This window comes from Strongyloides ratti (genome assembly GCF_001040885.1).
Source record: "Strongyloides ratti genome assembly S_ratti_ED321, chromosome : X".
NCBI lineage: Eukaryota > Metazoa > Nematoda > Chromadorea > Rhabditida > Strongyloididae > Strongyloides > Strongyloides ratti.
Genome location: NC_037309.1, coordinates 3,525,324 through 3,541,034, shown reverse-complemented (window position 1 = coordinate 3,541,034; position 15,711 = coordinate 3,525,324). Strand labels below are relative to the sequence as shown.

Sequence of the window (15,711 nt, the reverse complement as noted above, 5' to 3'; positions counted from 1 at the left end):
TATTTAAAATAAATTACCTGGAACTTATCATTTTTATTTATTTTTATTTTATTTAACAAAATGAATATTGTTAAAATTTTTAAAGAAAAATAGTTATTATTTTAAGAATGTTTGTTTTTTTTTTAAACATTTTTAAATAATAGAAGTTTTATCATTTTATTGACATAGAAATGATTTAAAAAAAAAAAGAATTTATTTAATCATTTAAAATAAAAAAAGTGAAATTTTTAAGAGAATGAAAAAACATAGATAAAAAAAGAAAAAATAATGACAAATAATAGTGGTTAAAAATATTACAATAAAAATTTTTCTTTTCAATATATTTTAACTCAAAAAGTTGAATTGACAACTTTTTAATAATTGTTCTTTTATTTTTTTTATTCTATTTAATATTTAATATAATGGTTGCCATACTTTTTTATCATTTACCATTAATAATTTTGATTACCATAAATTGAATTGTTTTGAGAGTTAAATATATCTGAAACATAAAATATTATTCTATCATTTTGGCATATTTTGTAAATCAGTAATGTAAAGTAAAAGTTTCAGAAATAAGTGATAAGTGATTGTTCAAATATATCAATTACATATATTGGTTTATTGATAATACTCCAGTAATATAAAATTCATTTTTTTTAGCTATTTGCGCATATTACTGATTAAAAATTTTTGTTTTTTTTTTCATTGTCTTTTCTAATTACTATATATATGGGATAATTGTATTAATATAAAGAGAAGGGGGACAAATAATAATGTTATAATAAAATGAAATTAAAATGCCGGTAGATTAAAAAAATATTATAATGATTAAGTAATTATTCATTTATAATAGTAGTAATGATGTTGTTATTCTTTTTTTTAACAATTACATTGTTGTCCAGAAGCTTTTTGTGTTGCTGGTTGATCAACTTTAATTCCTTTTTCAGAATTTTGATTTGGGTTTTTATCCAAACTTTCAGCCATTTTATTACAAATAATTTCTACCAACTTGTCAAAGACATTCTTTACATTTTGACTTGTTTTTGCGGATGTCTCAAAAAATTCTAATCCTAATTGATCAGCTAACTGACGTCCACGTTCTGTTGAGACAACTCTTTCCATTTCCATATCACATTTATTACCAACAAGAACAACTTGAGCATTCTCCCATGAATAAGTTTTAATTTGAGTACACCTATAATTATTAATATTATATTACTAATTTAAATCTCTAAGCAACATTTTGCATTAGTTATCATATGTATTCATATCTATTATTCATCTTCAATATACTAATAACATATATAGAAAACAATTTACAAATAAATTATTTTAATATTTTGTAATAATATAAAAGAAAATTGTCATTTTATATACAATAATAATAAAAAATGTTTTATTTTTATATTTCTTTTAACAATCTTTATAACATTATACTTTTTTTTTTCATTTTATGTTGATAAAAAGATTAATTTTTTTTTATATCTATATAAATAAATAAAATAACTTACCAATCTTGAACACTATTAAATGATTCCTCATTGGTGATATCATACATTAATATAAATCCCATTGCTCCTCTATAATAGGCAGTTGTGATAGTACGATATCTTTCTTGTCCAGCAGTATCCTACAGATAAATTTATTATAAATAAAAAAAAATTAAATGAAAGAAAACGTGGCAAACACCATATAGTACATTTAATTTAAGATAATAAAAAAAAAGAATTTTTAAAAGGATTAAACATAAATTTAACTAATTATTTTCTCTTCTATATAAATACTTTTTTTTATTATATAATTTTTAAAAACATACCCATATTTGAAGTTTTACTTTTTTGTCGCCTTTTACTACTTGTTTGACTTTAAAGTCAATTCCAACAGTAGAAACAAATGCTGATGTAAAACTATCATCACAATAACGGAAAAGGAATGAAGTTTTTCCAACACTTGAATTACCAATAATAAGGAGTTTAAACATATAATCAAAACTATTATCTCCCTGACCTCCAGTAGCTGGAGTTCCAGAACCTGATGCTGCTACAGCGTTAGTATGTGCCATCTATATTAAAAAAAAATAATTATAAAAAAATTAGTAGAAATAAATATCGTGAAAATAAATAAAAAAAAAAATTTTCTATTTTAAAATGGCAAATGACAAAACTTTATGTTTATGTGGATATTTTATTTGTATTTGAGAAAAGTAGAAACAATAAATACATAATCGATGTAAATAAAAATTTTAAATATTCTTTATATTATTTTTGATATATAATAATTATTAAGCAAACTTTAGACAAAACTTCTAAGTTGTCCTTTTTCAAGTAAATAATAAATATTTTTAAATATTACAATAAAATTATAAATAAATATTAAAAAGATAATGTATATAAATATTTATAATATTATAACTTTTGAAGCATTTTTATTTAATGAAAAATATTATTTTTATAAAAACAAGAAATAAGAATTTTTAAAATTCTATTTTGAAAAAGATATATACAATTAATCAAATTAATGAAAAAATTTTAAAATTTTGACAATGTTAAATCTAAAAGATATACAAATGAAAGACTAAAATTTTATAATATAAGTATTAAAAAAATTGGATTTTATTATTTAAAAAAGTAAAAAAGTAAAAAAAAATTATTTTAAAATAAAAAGTATTATATTTTAAAATTTAAATGTTATATAAAATAAAAAAAAAAAAATTCGACAGAAAAGGTTTTTTAAAAAGTATAGAAATAGTAAATACAGAAAATAGAAGGATGTTTTAGGCACTCAAAACACATTGCTTTTTCTATCATATATTATAAAGATGTTGTAGCGCACTAAAAATTTATGTATAAAACTATATATATATATATTATATATATTTATCAAATATCTTTTCGTATGCCGTTATCACAATCTCTGTTCTAATATATTTTAAATAGGAAGAAAGAAAAGCTTTATAAGTAAAGAAAAGTCTATTTTCTATATAAATATAAGTAAATTATATACATATATGTTGAAAAAGAAATACTTAAAGTAAGAAGGTTGTATAAAAAAGCTTATGTTAATGAAAAAGAAGATATTTGGTAGAATTTATTTTTCATCCACTATTATAACTTTTTTGTACTTATAACATATAAAAATTTTATATAAAATATTAAATAAAAATTTTTTAACAAATATTTTTTAAAAATAAAGCAAACTTATATAGTTATTTAAAATTTATATAAAGAGATAATGCTTTATTTTATTTTTTTAAATCTTAATAAACTATATTAATTTTTATTATAGTTTTTATTTTATTTATCCCATTTTTTTTTCTCAAAAGTAATATATTCAATAAATAAGTCAAAGAAATTTTTAAAAATTTTTAAGATATTATAAAATATTTATTATATAATATTAATAATTTAAAAATTATGTGATTATACAAAAAAAAACTTTACTTATTATTAACTTTTTAATTATTATTATACTTTTAATATAATATATATAGTTTGGTAAATATAAAAACAAATTATTATATTTATATTTATTAAAAAATAAAAATAAGTATTATGAAATGTTTAGAAAAAATATATTTTTATTTTTTTGAAAAAAAAATGGTTAAATTAATATTATGAAAGTAATACTATTTTAAAAGTAAAATCTTTTATTTTTTTAAACAAAAAAAAATTTGCTATTTAAAAAGAATGAGAAAAGTTATTGTATAAAATGGTAATTGTAATAACAGTTATATTTGGCATATTTAAATTTATCACATGGTATAAAGAATTTATATAGAATGAACCTAAAACTAACAACCATTCTATTCTATCTTTTGATAAACTAAATTTTATAAAATGAAAGAAATTATATAAATGGTAGTGAGGAAAACTTTCTAAAATACATTTTCTTCTTCATCTTTTGTGGTTGTTTAATAGTAAAAATATATAAAAACTTATTCTTTATTTTATTATATATATATATAAATGTAAATATATATTATGTCACATTTCATCTTAGATCTTTTTATTATCATTTCTTATACTATATATTCTCATTGGCATATGGTATATTTATTAAAAATAAGCTTTCCTTACACCAATTAAATTTTAATAATAATGTAATTGATTAAAGATACATTTCCTAAAATAAAAACAATACACATTTTTTTTAACAATTTTTGTCCTTTTCTAAGAACCTTTAATAGTATTTATTTCTATAGTTTAATATCGTTAATTAAAAATAAAAGTTGTTTAAACAGTGTCTACTTAATAATTATGACAACTTACTATTACAATAAAATAACCTACTTATAAAATAATTTTAAACTATGATTATTAAAATTTTTAAATTTTAAAAAATATTTAAATAGTATAGTAGTAAAAAAAAATTAAATTTATAAAAAAAATGCAATTATTTTAATAGTTTATCTTTCAATACAATATTTATCATTAATTAAAAAACATTTTAACTCAATTAAATTTTATAAAATTACATGACGTATTTCTAGATTGAAAGTACTTTACATATATATATTTATATGTAATTTTAAAAATTTTTCTTAATTTTAATGAAAAAAAAAGAGTAATAAAAAGTGTGAATAAAAAAAAATTATATATGAGAATTTGTTGTTTTTTTTTTGAAAACAAAATAGTTTATTTATTTATAATTAAAATATAATTTTACATAAAAGTACGATACAAAATAATATTACAATAATTTTATACTTACAATCATATGAGCTGGCAATGAAATTTGGTGGAAACTTTTTATATTATTATCATTATTTATAACTTGATCAAATAAAAAATCTATTCTTTCTGATAAACTTATTAATGGTTTTGAAGTATTTATTGGGACATCTATATTTCCTTTTTCTTCTTTGGTATTATTTGCGTTTTCCACATTTTGAGATTCTCCAGTACTTATTAAATATAATGATACTCCAAAAGTATTTATTGCATTTCCGGTAAAATTATTTGCGATATTATGAACAACTATCTCTTTATTATCTTTAATTTGAAAATTATTTTTATTAGTTTTTGTTTTTACTATATCTTTTACTCTTCCATAAAGTTGTTTTTTTTCCATAATTGTTTTAAACACTTTACTAATTATATCAATGTTAGATTATTTTAAATTAATTATAAAGGAATAGAAAAGTATAAGTATTAATTTATTAATAATATAAAATTATAGTCAAACTGAAAGTCAAAAATATTTAAGATACAATTTTGTTAATATAATCTATCTTTTTATGGTAAAAAAAATGGTATATATTAAAAAATTAAATAAATTATAACAACGATCAGTTAGAAATATAAAAAAATTATATTAGCATAATATTTTTTTGAACTACTAATTATTTATTAGAAGTAATACATATTACTATTTAAAGATATTTTTTATTATTAAAATATTTATCTTTAATGTAACATATGTTAATTAAAATAATAAAAAAATTTATTTTTTTTAAATTGATCTAAATAAAATAATAATAGTCTTTATATAAATATAATTAAAATAAAATGAAACAAAGCGCATAAATAATGTAAAATGTTTTTATTAATAAAAGTATAATTAATTATAAGGTATATAATAAATAAATTAATAATCTTACTATTCAATTTGTCAGAATTATAAACTAATATTTAAATGTTAAAAAAAAATAAAACGTAGTAAAAACGTCAAATTATAAAATTAAAATGACGATTAAAAACATGTAAATTATTAGACGTAGGAGGATTCTTAAAAAAAATTAAAATAAAACTAGTAAGAAAAATAAAACACAAAATTGTTATTTATTATTATTACATATAAAATAAAGTTTATGATAAAAGTTCTGATAATAATAAAAAAAAAATATTCAACCTAATTTTATATATCTTATTTTTTTAAACATTTTAAAATACTTTAAAGAAACAGGGTAAATAAAATTGTCATTTTTTTAAAAGTACAAAATTTATTTACGAAAAAAAGTAGTTTTAAATTTAAAAATCACAGTACATATTTTAAATATATATCTTTTATAAATATTGCCAAATTATAGTAAGTATAACATAGGATAAACATGATATGGTTACTTTTTTAGACTTTTAAATACATTTGGTGTTTATTAATGAAAATATGTACATTTAGATATATTCAAAGATAAAATAATTAAAAATCTTTTTTTAAAATTGTCCCCAATATTTTAATTTTAATGTACTTTTACAAAGATTATTTTAGATCATATTTATATAGTATATACTGGTTATATTAATTATAAAATTGTACTATAAAAATAATTATACCTATATCTTATTAATTAATAAATTTTAATTTTTTTTTTCTTAAAAATATTTTGTATATATAATATTTATGTAAATAGATAAATATTTAACACTATAAGCTATAAAATAAAACTTTTAAAAAAATAAAAATGATTTTTTTTAACAATTAAAATAAATATTTTTACATTAAATAGTAAAAAGGAGATGAATAATGATATCTAATAGATATAAAATTTTAAAGCAAACATATGAAAATAATAATAAAAATTCAATATATTGTTAATGAGATAAGAAATGATTTATAAATTAATATATTTTAAGAAAAAAAAATTACTGAAGATATAAAATGAATAAATTTTATATATAAAGATATATATGTATTTTATCAGTTATTGGAAAAAAAAATTTGAAGAAAAATTAATGATAAAGAAGACAATGGATTGATTAATATTATTTTAAGTGACAATATACATTAATTGTTTATCTTACATATCTCATTAATTATCTTGAAATTATTTAGATCTTCCTTTAGTTATTATAACTATCTTTTATTATTCAATTATTTTTGGCCAATTAACTAGTATAAAAATTTAATGTTTTCACATTGATCAATTGAAAGATATATTATTCTGTGGATACCTCGGTCAAGATATACATTTTATTATACTTCTGCATATATTTTTATTGTTAGGTATCCATCTCTAATAGTCATATTTTAACAACATTTAATTTCTATATATTTTTATCACTTTTATCCCCTCTAATGATCTCTCATACTTTTTTTATAATCTATTTTTCTATTTTTTGACTTGTTATTTTTTTTAAATAAAATATATATATTATGTCTTTATTTAAATAATATTTATTTATTTTTGTATTTAAAATATCTGATATTTTTGTGTACTGAAATATGATAAAATATAAAAAAAAAAAATTATATACAAATAATTTTTTTTAATCATTTTGATGAAATATTTAATGATAAAATAATATTATACTTTAATTTAAAATAATATTTACATAGAAGTGCCAATTTATCTTATATTCAATAATTTTTTTATTATAAAAATAATTTTACTAAAATGTTTTAAAAATTTTAATTTTTTTTTATTTTTATCAATAGTTAATTACTTAGATAAGTTTTATTAATTAAAAAAAATTTAGAGACAAAAATTTAAAAAAAAAATTATGTTTTTACGATTTTTTTAATTTAAATTATTAACAAAATTGTTACTTTATCATTTATCTAAAAATAATGTAATAGATTAAAAAAAAGGAAGAGGATTATGTTAGCAAGACTTTTTTAACACATTTAAAATTGAATATATATTATTATCAAAAATAAAACAATATTCAAATAAAATATGAGAAGTTATTACATTTACTTTTCCTGTCCTTATCAAATATTTATTTATTTCACCTTATATTTTTATATATTATTTGTTTCAAAAAAAAAACTTTTTGATAATCTTTTCAATAACATTTGAAATCACCATTTTTTTATCAATAGTTCTTTTAATTTAACATAATTATTTTAGAAAAAAAAGGCTAGTAAAAAGTTGTACTTTTTTCATTTATCAATTTATACTTTAAACTTTGGTTTTTGTTAAAAAAATTTCTAATAAAAAATTAATGTAAATGTATTTTTTTTCGCAAAGTATCTTTTTTCATATTATTATCCTTTTTTAAGTAATACAAATTTAATACATTTTTTTTTGTAATTGTATACTTCTTAAAATATTATATTTTTATGCATTAAAATAATATATGATAAGGAAAATTTTTTTTATAATAACTTTTATACAAAAATTCATTAATAACAGATTATAAAAACTATATAATATTTTTATACGATGTTATTAATAATTACTAAAAAATATTATAATTAATACTTCATTGCATCTTCCTTGTTATTATAATTGTTTTTTTTTTTTATTTTTAATAATAATAAAAAAAAACAATTTTTTTTTCCTTACAAGTATTTTATCGATATAAAAGAATATTTTATTTTTCTATCCACGACTCATCTGTTATATAACATTTTTTTAAATAGAATTTATATTGGCGACTGACAAACGTATTGAAAGAATGTTAATAAAAGAATTTTTTTAAAAAAAAAGTACATTCAAAATCTAAAAAATAACAATTGGATATCATGACAATATCATATTCCGATCAATTTTTAAAACTGCTTTTAAGATGGCGAGGTTCACTTTGGAAAGCTATATGGAAACATCTTTTATTGTTTTTATCACTTTATTATATAATAAATTTAATCTATAGGTTTGTTAAAATTTTTTTTTTACATAATATATTAAAATAATTTTTGTTTATTTTAAGGTTTCTTTTATCAGAAGGACAACAAATGAAATTTATGAAATATGTGATTTTATTTGATGAATTTTTACATGAAATTCCTTTAACATTTCTTTTAGGATTTTATGTTCAAATGGTAGTAAGACGTTGGTGGGAGCAATGTCAGTTAATTAGTTGGCCAGATGAGTTACTCTTTAATATTTCTGCATTAATAAGAGGTAAAGATGTAAGTAATATAATAAGGTGAATCATTTATTTATAATAATAAAAAAAATTTTTTTTATATTTTAGGAAGAAACAACAATTATACGTAAAACTATTGCAAGATATTGTACATTAACAGCAGTTTTAGCATGGAGAAGTATATCATTAAGAGTTTTAATGAGATTTCCAACTGATGATCATTTATTGTATAGTGGTTTAATAAATAAAGAAGAATTAGAAATGTATCAAGAAATTCAAGTAAATATAGATCCTCATAAAAAGTGGTTTGTTCCATTAAATTGGATTCAAACAATGTTAGTAAGATGTTATGAAAAAGGAACATTATCACATACAAATGAATTACGTGTTCTTCTTGATTCATTAGAAAAATATAGAAATGGATTTTTTCAATTATTTATTTATGATTGGATAACAATTCCATTAGTTTATACACAAGTTGCTTCTATTTCTGTTTATGGATATTTTGCATTTGCTTTAATTGGTAGACAATTTCCATCAAAAAATGAAAATGGTGACTTAATAGATTTATATGTACCAATATTTACAATTCTACAATTTTTATTTTATGTTGGTTGGTTAAAAGTTGGTGAAGATCTTATGTTTCCATTTGGTGCTGATGATGAAGATATTGAATTTAATTATATTTTGGATAGAAATAATGAAATGTCCAATTTAATTGTTGATAAACTTCATAATCAAGTTCCACCAGTCTATTTAGAGTCACTTAATGATGAAGTTAAGGTATGATATTATTTACTATTTATTTTTTTTTAAATCATATATTTTATTATAGTTACTTCATACAGTCGGTTCCCAATCTTTAAATAATCATCCTCCTATACAACATCTGGCAAATACAAAGTTTGGTAAAAACCATATGTCTATATTTAGTGATGAACCAAGGCAAAATAAAAAGAATGCTTCTAAGACACCAAAGAAGACAAAAAAAAATTTTAAAAAAATTCCATCTTTTTCTGATCTACAAAGACAGGCGTTTGCTTCACCAGATTCAACGATTCCTAATGTTTAAAATTTATATTTTTTTTTAAGAAATTACTTTTTTTTACAAAAAAAAAGAAAACAATGTCGTTTTAGGCATTCATGTAAGATGTTATCATACATCAAAAAAATTTTTTGTTGTTTATTGAAATTTAATACATTTTTTAATGTAGAAAAAAATGTTATCAATTATATCAAGATAACATTAAATATCACAAATGTTTATTCATTGTCACGTTTTTTATTAATATATATTATGGAATAAAAATTCATCCCATCGTAATTATTATCACATCATAATAAACATGACAAAAAAATGCTTTTTGATTTAAGATAGTACAAAGTCTTATTGAAATAAAGTGTTTGTATTTAAATATAATACCGTATACAATCTTAATTTTTTTTAAATGTACAAAAAAAAATGTTAAATAACAAATATTATATTCTAATATTTCTTTTTTATACAAATTTTTTTTATTGAATTAATATTAATGTTAAGTTAGTTGAAATTTCAGATATAATAAGAAATATCTTTACTATCAATTGTATTTAATATATAAATATATATATATATATATATATTTTAATGAAGATAAATAGTTAAAGAGAAATGGCAAGTAATACATTGAAAAGGTATATTCATATATAAAATTTTATTAATGACTGCCAATCAAAATAATTAATTTTCCACATTATATTTGAGTGATGTTTTATGTTTTGTTAAACTTCTTCATAATCTTTTTTGCATTCCTAACATTATTTAACTTAACTTCTGGTGATACAGCAATATCAAAGATTACAGGATTATTCCGAGTATCTGATGTGTCATTTAAATATGAACAATTAATAAATTTAGTATATCCATCAGAGGTACATCCATATCCTTCATGAATATGTCCAAATACATGATAAGCTGGTCGAATACGTTTAACAACTGAATTTAACAATTCAACACATCCTCCACGAACACCATTTGCCATTAAATCACCATGACCTAAAGGAGGTGTATGTGTAATCAATATATCTATACCTTGTGGTATTTGATTCCATTTGTCTAAAAGTGGTTGTCCTCGATTGAGATTGAAAGCCCATTTATCATTTTTAGGTTGCCTATAGTAAATAGTTAAAAATAAATTATTTTTAGAAACAAACCAAGGTGAACCATAAATTTTAATACCACATAATTCTAATAATGAATCTTGTAGATACATACAATGGGTTAATAAAATTTTGGGATTTGTTATTTTTGCAGCAGATAAAGCAGCATTTAAAGCATGTTTTAATGCTCCTTCTTTTGGATCAGTTATATTTGATGAATTAATTTTCATAAAATTATCATCAAATGTACATTCATGATTACCAGCAACAATAATTTTAAATGGATGTTTAAGTTGAGCTATAATATTTTATAATAAGAAAAAAAAATATAAATATATATATATATTTATATATATATGTGTGTAATAACATACATAAATTATCATCGAAACTTTTAACTTCTCTTGGTAAACCACAACTAGTAAAATCACCACATACAATTAATACATCACCTGGTGGAATTTTTTTGGGATTAAGATGTGCACCGTGTGTGCATCCAATGCATACAAAACGCATAGCATCTGGACGAATTGGAGTATCAAGTTTCATTTGTCGAACATTTCTAACTGGACGTTTATCTTTTAACATTTCCCAGGCTAATGTTGGATCATCTGTATATTTATGAGGTTTTACTTCAATAGGACCTTGTTGTTCACTATCTCTTCTATTTTTTGCAGCTTCCATTGCTATTAAAGATTCACGACGAAAATGTTTACTTAAATATTTAAAAAATAAATATTTAATGAATAAAGATATACAATATTTTTTTTACTTACAATGAAGCAGGGTAAGATTTTGTATTCATACCTGTATAGTCAAAACTACCAGATTTTGTCAATTTTCGACGTGGATCAGAAGGCAATGATCGTATAGGTGATGGATATTGAGGGTTTTCAAATTTTCTAGGCATCATTGTTGAAATTGTGTTAGCTAAAAAAAAAAAAATAAAATTATATGTTAACTTCAATTAATATATATTAATTGATTCATATATTATGACCTTTATAATTGATGGGAAACATAACAATGTATAATATTATTATGTCTATCACTATCCAGAGATAGATAAATTGATATGTTTTTAATTTAATTGAAAAAGACAAAAATAAAAATTAATCATTCTCTCTAAGTGCTTAATTTCATATTGGCATGGTAAGTTAATATTTATTAAATAATACTTATATTATCTCCTACACTTCAATTTTTAATATTTTATCGCTTGATGTTTGCGTGAAAATATATTTCATTAATTTGTTAATAAATAGAAGCAATCTATCTAGCAATCTTCATTTTTTCATTTTATATTTAAATACTAACACCTGTTCTAGTTTAATTTGATAAAAGTAAGTTATTTTAACATATAAATTATATTCAATTAACTTTATCTTTTTATTACCTTAAATAATTTAATAAAAAAGAAAGAAGATAATCTAAGTAAAGATATTATTGATATTAATAAAAAAAAAAAGTATTTTAATATAGAAAAATTTATAATAAATATATCTTTAAAGTACTTACCTTCTGCTTTTACAAGTATTATATCATGCTTTTTTTCTGATTCTGAATCATCACATGTTTCAGGATTTATTGAATTTGAAAAAAGTAATGATGATGACATATCAGTTTTTGTTTTAATAACTGGCATTGAACGTCTTCTTGTATTTTTTGCTACAATAAAAGCATCAACTTCATCTGAAAGTTTACCTTCACCAGAAAATGATTTTCTACTATTATATAATGAATTACCAGAAGTTGAAGGGAAAGATAAAAGAGATTTTTGTTCATTAAATACAACTGATAACCTTTTTCCTATTTGTCCAAGATTATTATCATTTTGAGGTTGAATATTTTTATTGTAAGTTAGAAAATGATTCTTATCACCAAATGATGATCTAAAATAAACAAATGATAAAAAGTTAATTATAAGTACAATGGTACCTTTTCATAGAACTTTTTAACATAGCAGGACTAAGCATGTTTAAATATTAGAAAGTGTAATTAAATTATAAATGTTGATTCTGTCAATTTAAATGACTTATAAAATAAAAATAGAATAAAAAAGATAAAGATGTATAAATAATTTTAAGATAAGATAAACTTTTTAGCTGTTCAGTAAGTTATAATAATTTTAAAAAACATTATCAATCACTCTTCTGGCAGAAGAAATGCCGTGTCTCAATTGACACCCATTTACAATTTCACCAACTCACCTTAAATCACCTTTATTGTTTCAATTAATGTAAAAAAAACTACGATATAATTATATAATTCTTGAAAATGAAGATATAAATTTATAAATGTTATTATCATTTATATAAAAATATATTTTTATGTTATTTCTTTTGTTAATTAAAGACACCAAATGACTTTTCATTAATATAATAAATAATTTAATTTTTAATAACTTTGGTTTTCAATAACAAATTATTTTTTTTATCAATTATATTAAATTTTTTATATATCCCAAAAAAATAAATATTATTTGTAAATAAATAATATTTGTAATGTATAATCTTATCAAAAAAAGACCAACATCTGTTGTTAGTTTAAAAATTTAACTGTTTATAATTTTTGATGTTTCAAAAGAAAAAAAAAATGATACCACTTTCTGTCATTAATATTTCCTTTTGTCTTTATCCAACATTCTTGATTGTAAGCAAAAATATTATCACAATAAAATTCTCAACAAATAAAAATAAAATTATTTACCTAAAAATGATAAATAGTTAATTTTTCAAAAATTAACAAGCAAACATCTTAATTTCTACGACAAATTTGTATATGTGTTTAAACTATTAAAAATAATGATGTTGTAAAAATTAACAATCAAATCTAAATTTTTACATCTTTATAATAATTTAATTCTGTCATTTATTAATTTGGTTAAAGTAATATTATAATTTCTTATCATTACAAAAAGAAATACATATATATTTTTTAATATAATTAACAAAGTATTAAAAAATTTTGTTATCAATATTAAAGTAGAAATATTGCAAAAATATATGTCCAAATTTACTAATATATGCAGCAAATTTATAATTAAATATTTTAAAATATCTTTTTCTTCGACATACCAGAAATTATTCATGACAGACATGTGGATGAAAAATTTATTCTTATTACTATATTTTGACAAATATGTAAAACTAATTAAAATTTATTACCACGTGATTATTATTTTTATAACTTTTCATCAAATGTTGTGCTTTTTTTTGGCAAATCTAGGTGTTAAATAATAACTAATAAAATTTTGATGTTTTGAATTTAATGATGTGTTATATAAATAGAACGTTTTTTTATTTTATTTTAAAAAATTGTTTAGAAAGATTATTTTTAAAATTCAAGTTTATATTAATTAATTTTATAAAAAAAAATTAAATAGTTTGTTATAATAAATTATCAAACTAATATAAAAATATATATACTTAAAATGTCTTTTATTTGTCTTGTTTTATTAAAAAAAGCTTTATATTAAAAAAAAAATATTTAATTTAGACGTATTAAATGATAAAAAATATACTACATATTATTCATTAATTAAAATTAGATTAAAAGATCAGTTGTTAGTAACAAAAGTCTGTTAAAAATTTCTATTTATAAATATTTTATAATATATACTTCCTATAAAAAATTTTATTCTTGCAAAAGATCATATTAAAATTTTATTATACATGATAACATTTTTACAAAATTAATTAAAAATTGATTGATTAGAAATAAAAGAAAAAAATTTATTAAATTATTTTATTGTTAAATTTTACAGCTCTGATCTCGTGACTATTGCCCTAATATACCAAATTTTACACATATATAAATATTCCTGTTTAATTATAAGTTTTATATATACAATACAAACTATACTAAAATATGTTTTTAAAAAAAAAAAAATACCCAGAAAAAATGTAACAAAATTGTATCATTATTATAAATATATAATTTTCTTTTAAAAACCAAATTTTACAGTATTCTATAAATATTGTTTTAAAATAACATTTGTTTTTTTTTTAATAAAATTAATATATTTACATATATCTGTTTTAATTTTTAAAGCTAATTGTTTTAACATATGTAAATAACATAACATTTATCCATTTTAAAATGATGTATATAAATACATATATTTATTAAAACTAGTTAATTTTAACATATTAATCAATCTTGTATATAAATAAAAATTGTTAAAATAATTATTTTTAAAAATTTTTTGCATATAAAATATTATAAAAAAGATTGTAATGTTATCATTTATTTAATTTTTTAACTATCACTCAAAAGAGTTGTTAATTTGTTAATAAACTAAGATAAGTAAGGTTAATATTTAACATTACATCAATCATCAACTGAAAACATGACATAATTTTATCTGAAGAAATTGAAAGATAATCAAAATATGAATAATTTTGTCTAATTTTTTTTTTTGATATCTTTATATGAAAACAATGGAAAAACAATTATGATAAGGTAATATTTTTTTTCGACAATTAATATGATACCGGAAATAAATGTATTGTTTATTAATTTTACATTTATCAAATGTAAATAAAAAGAAATTTATATAATTTTTTAGTTTTTAAAATTATGTTAAAGCTTTAAATTAATTTTTTAAATTAATATCTCTTATTTTTTACATCTTTAAGTAAATTTCTATAAAAAAAAGGCTTAAATTTTAGTCTATGATATTTTGTATGATATAATTAATGAACATATATATACAGAAATATTATCATGTGTACACAGAAGTTACAATGTGACTCTGATATTTAGAATTTTATATGTTTTCCAAATTGATCCATAAATGGTGAGGAGAGAATTATATAAAATTCAATTGATAAATTAA

The 15,711-nt window shown here is 18.6% G+C and overlaps 3 protein-coding genes across 3 annotated transcripts; 1 reads left to right on the top strand and 2 right to left on the bottom strand.

The window, feature by feature from the left end:
* Positions 1-861: 861 nt before the first annotated feature.
* On the bottom strand, positions 862-5,052 carry SRAE_X000074600 (Ras-related protein Rab-3D; the record flags this gene model as incomplete). Its single annotated transcript, XM_024645127.1, has 4 exons — positions 862-1,177; positions 1,494-1,612; positions 1,799-2,044; positions 4,693-5,052. The coding sequence occupies 4 exons, from the start codon at positions 5,050-5,052 to the stop codon at positions 862-864; spliced, it is 1,041 nt and encodes a 346-aa protein (XP_024510617.1).
* A 3,336-nt stretch (positions 5,053-8,388) lies between these two features.
* On the top strand, positions 8,389-9,804 carry SRAE_X000074500 (Bestrophin/UPF0187 family-containing protein; the record flags this gene model as incomplete). The annotated part of the gene is made up of 4 exons (XM_024645126.1): positions 8,389-8,516; positions 8,574-8,775; positions 8,841-9,515; positions 9,568-9,804. The coding sequence occupies 4 exons, from the start codon at positions 8,389-8,391 to the stop codon at positions 9,802-9,804; spliced, it is 1,242 nt and encodes a 413-aa protein (XP_024510616.1).
* Positions 9,805-10,483: 679 nt separating this feature from the next.
* Positions 10,484-12,847, bottom strand: SRAE_X000074400 (Calcineurin-like phosphoesterase domain, apaH type-containing protein; the record flags this gene model as incomplete). The annotated part of the gene is made up of 6 exons (XM_024645125.1): positions 10,484-10,883; positions 10,926-11,169; positions 11,246-11,586; positions 11,648-11,801; positions 12,390-12,763; positions 12,810-12,847. The coding sequence occupies 6 exons, from the start codon at positions 12,845-12,847 to the stop codon at positions 10,484-10,486; spliced, it is 1,551 nt and encodes a 516-aa protein (XP_024510615.1).
* Positions 12,848-15,711: the final 2,864 nt, after the last annotated feature.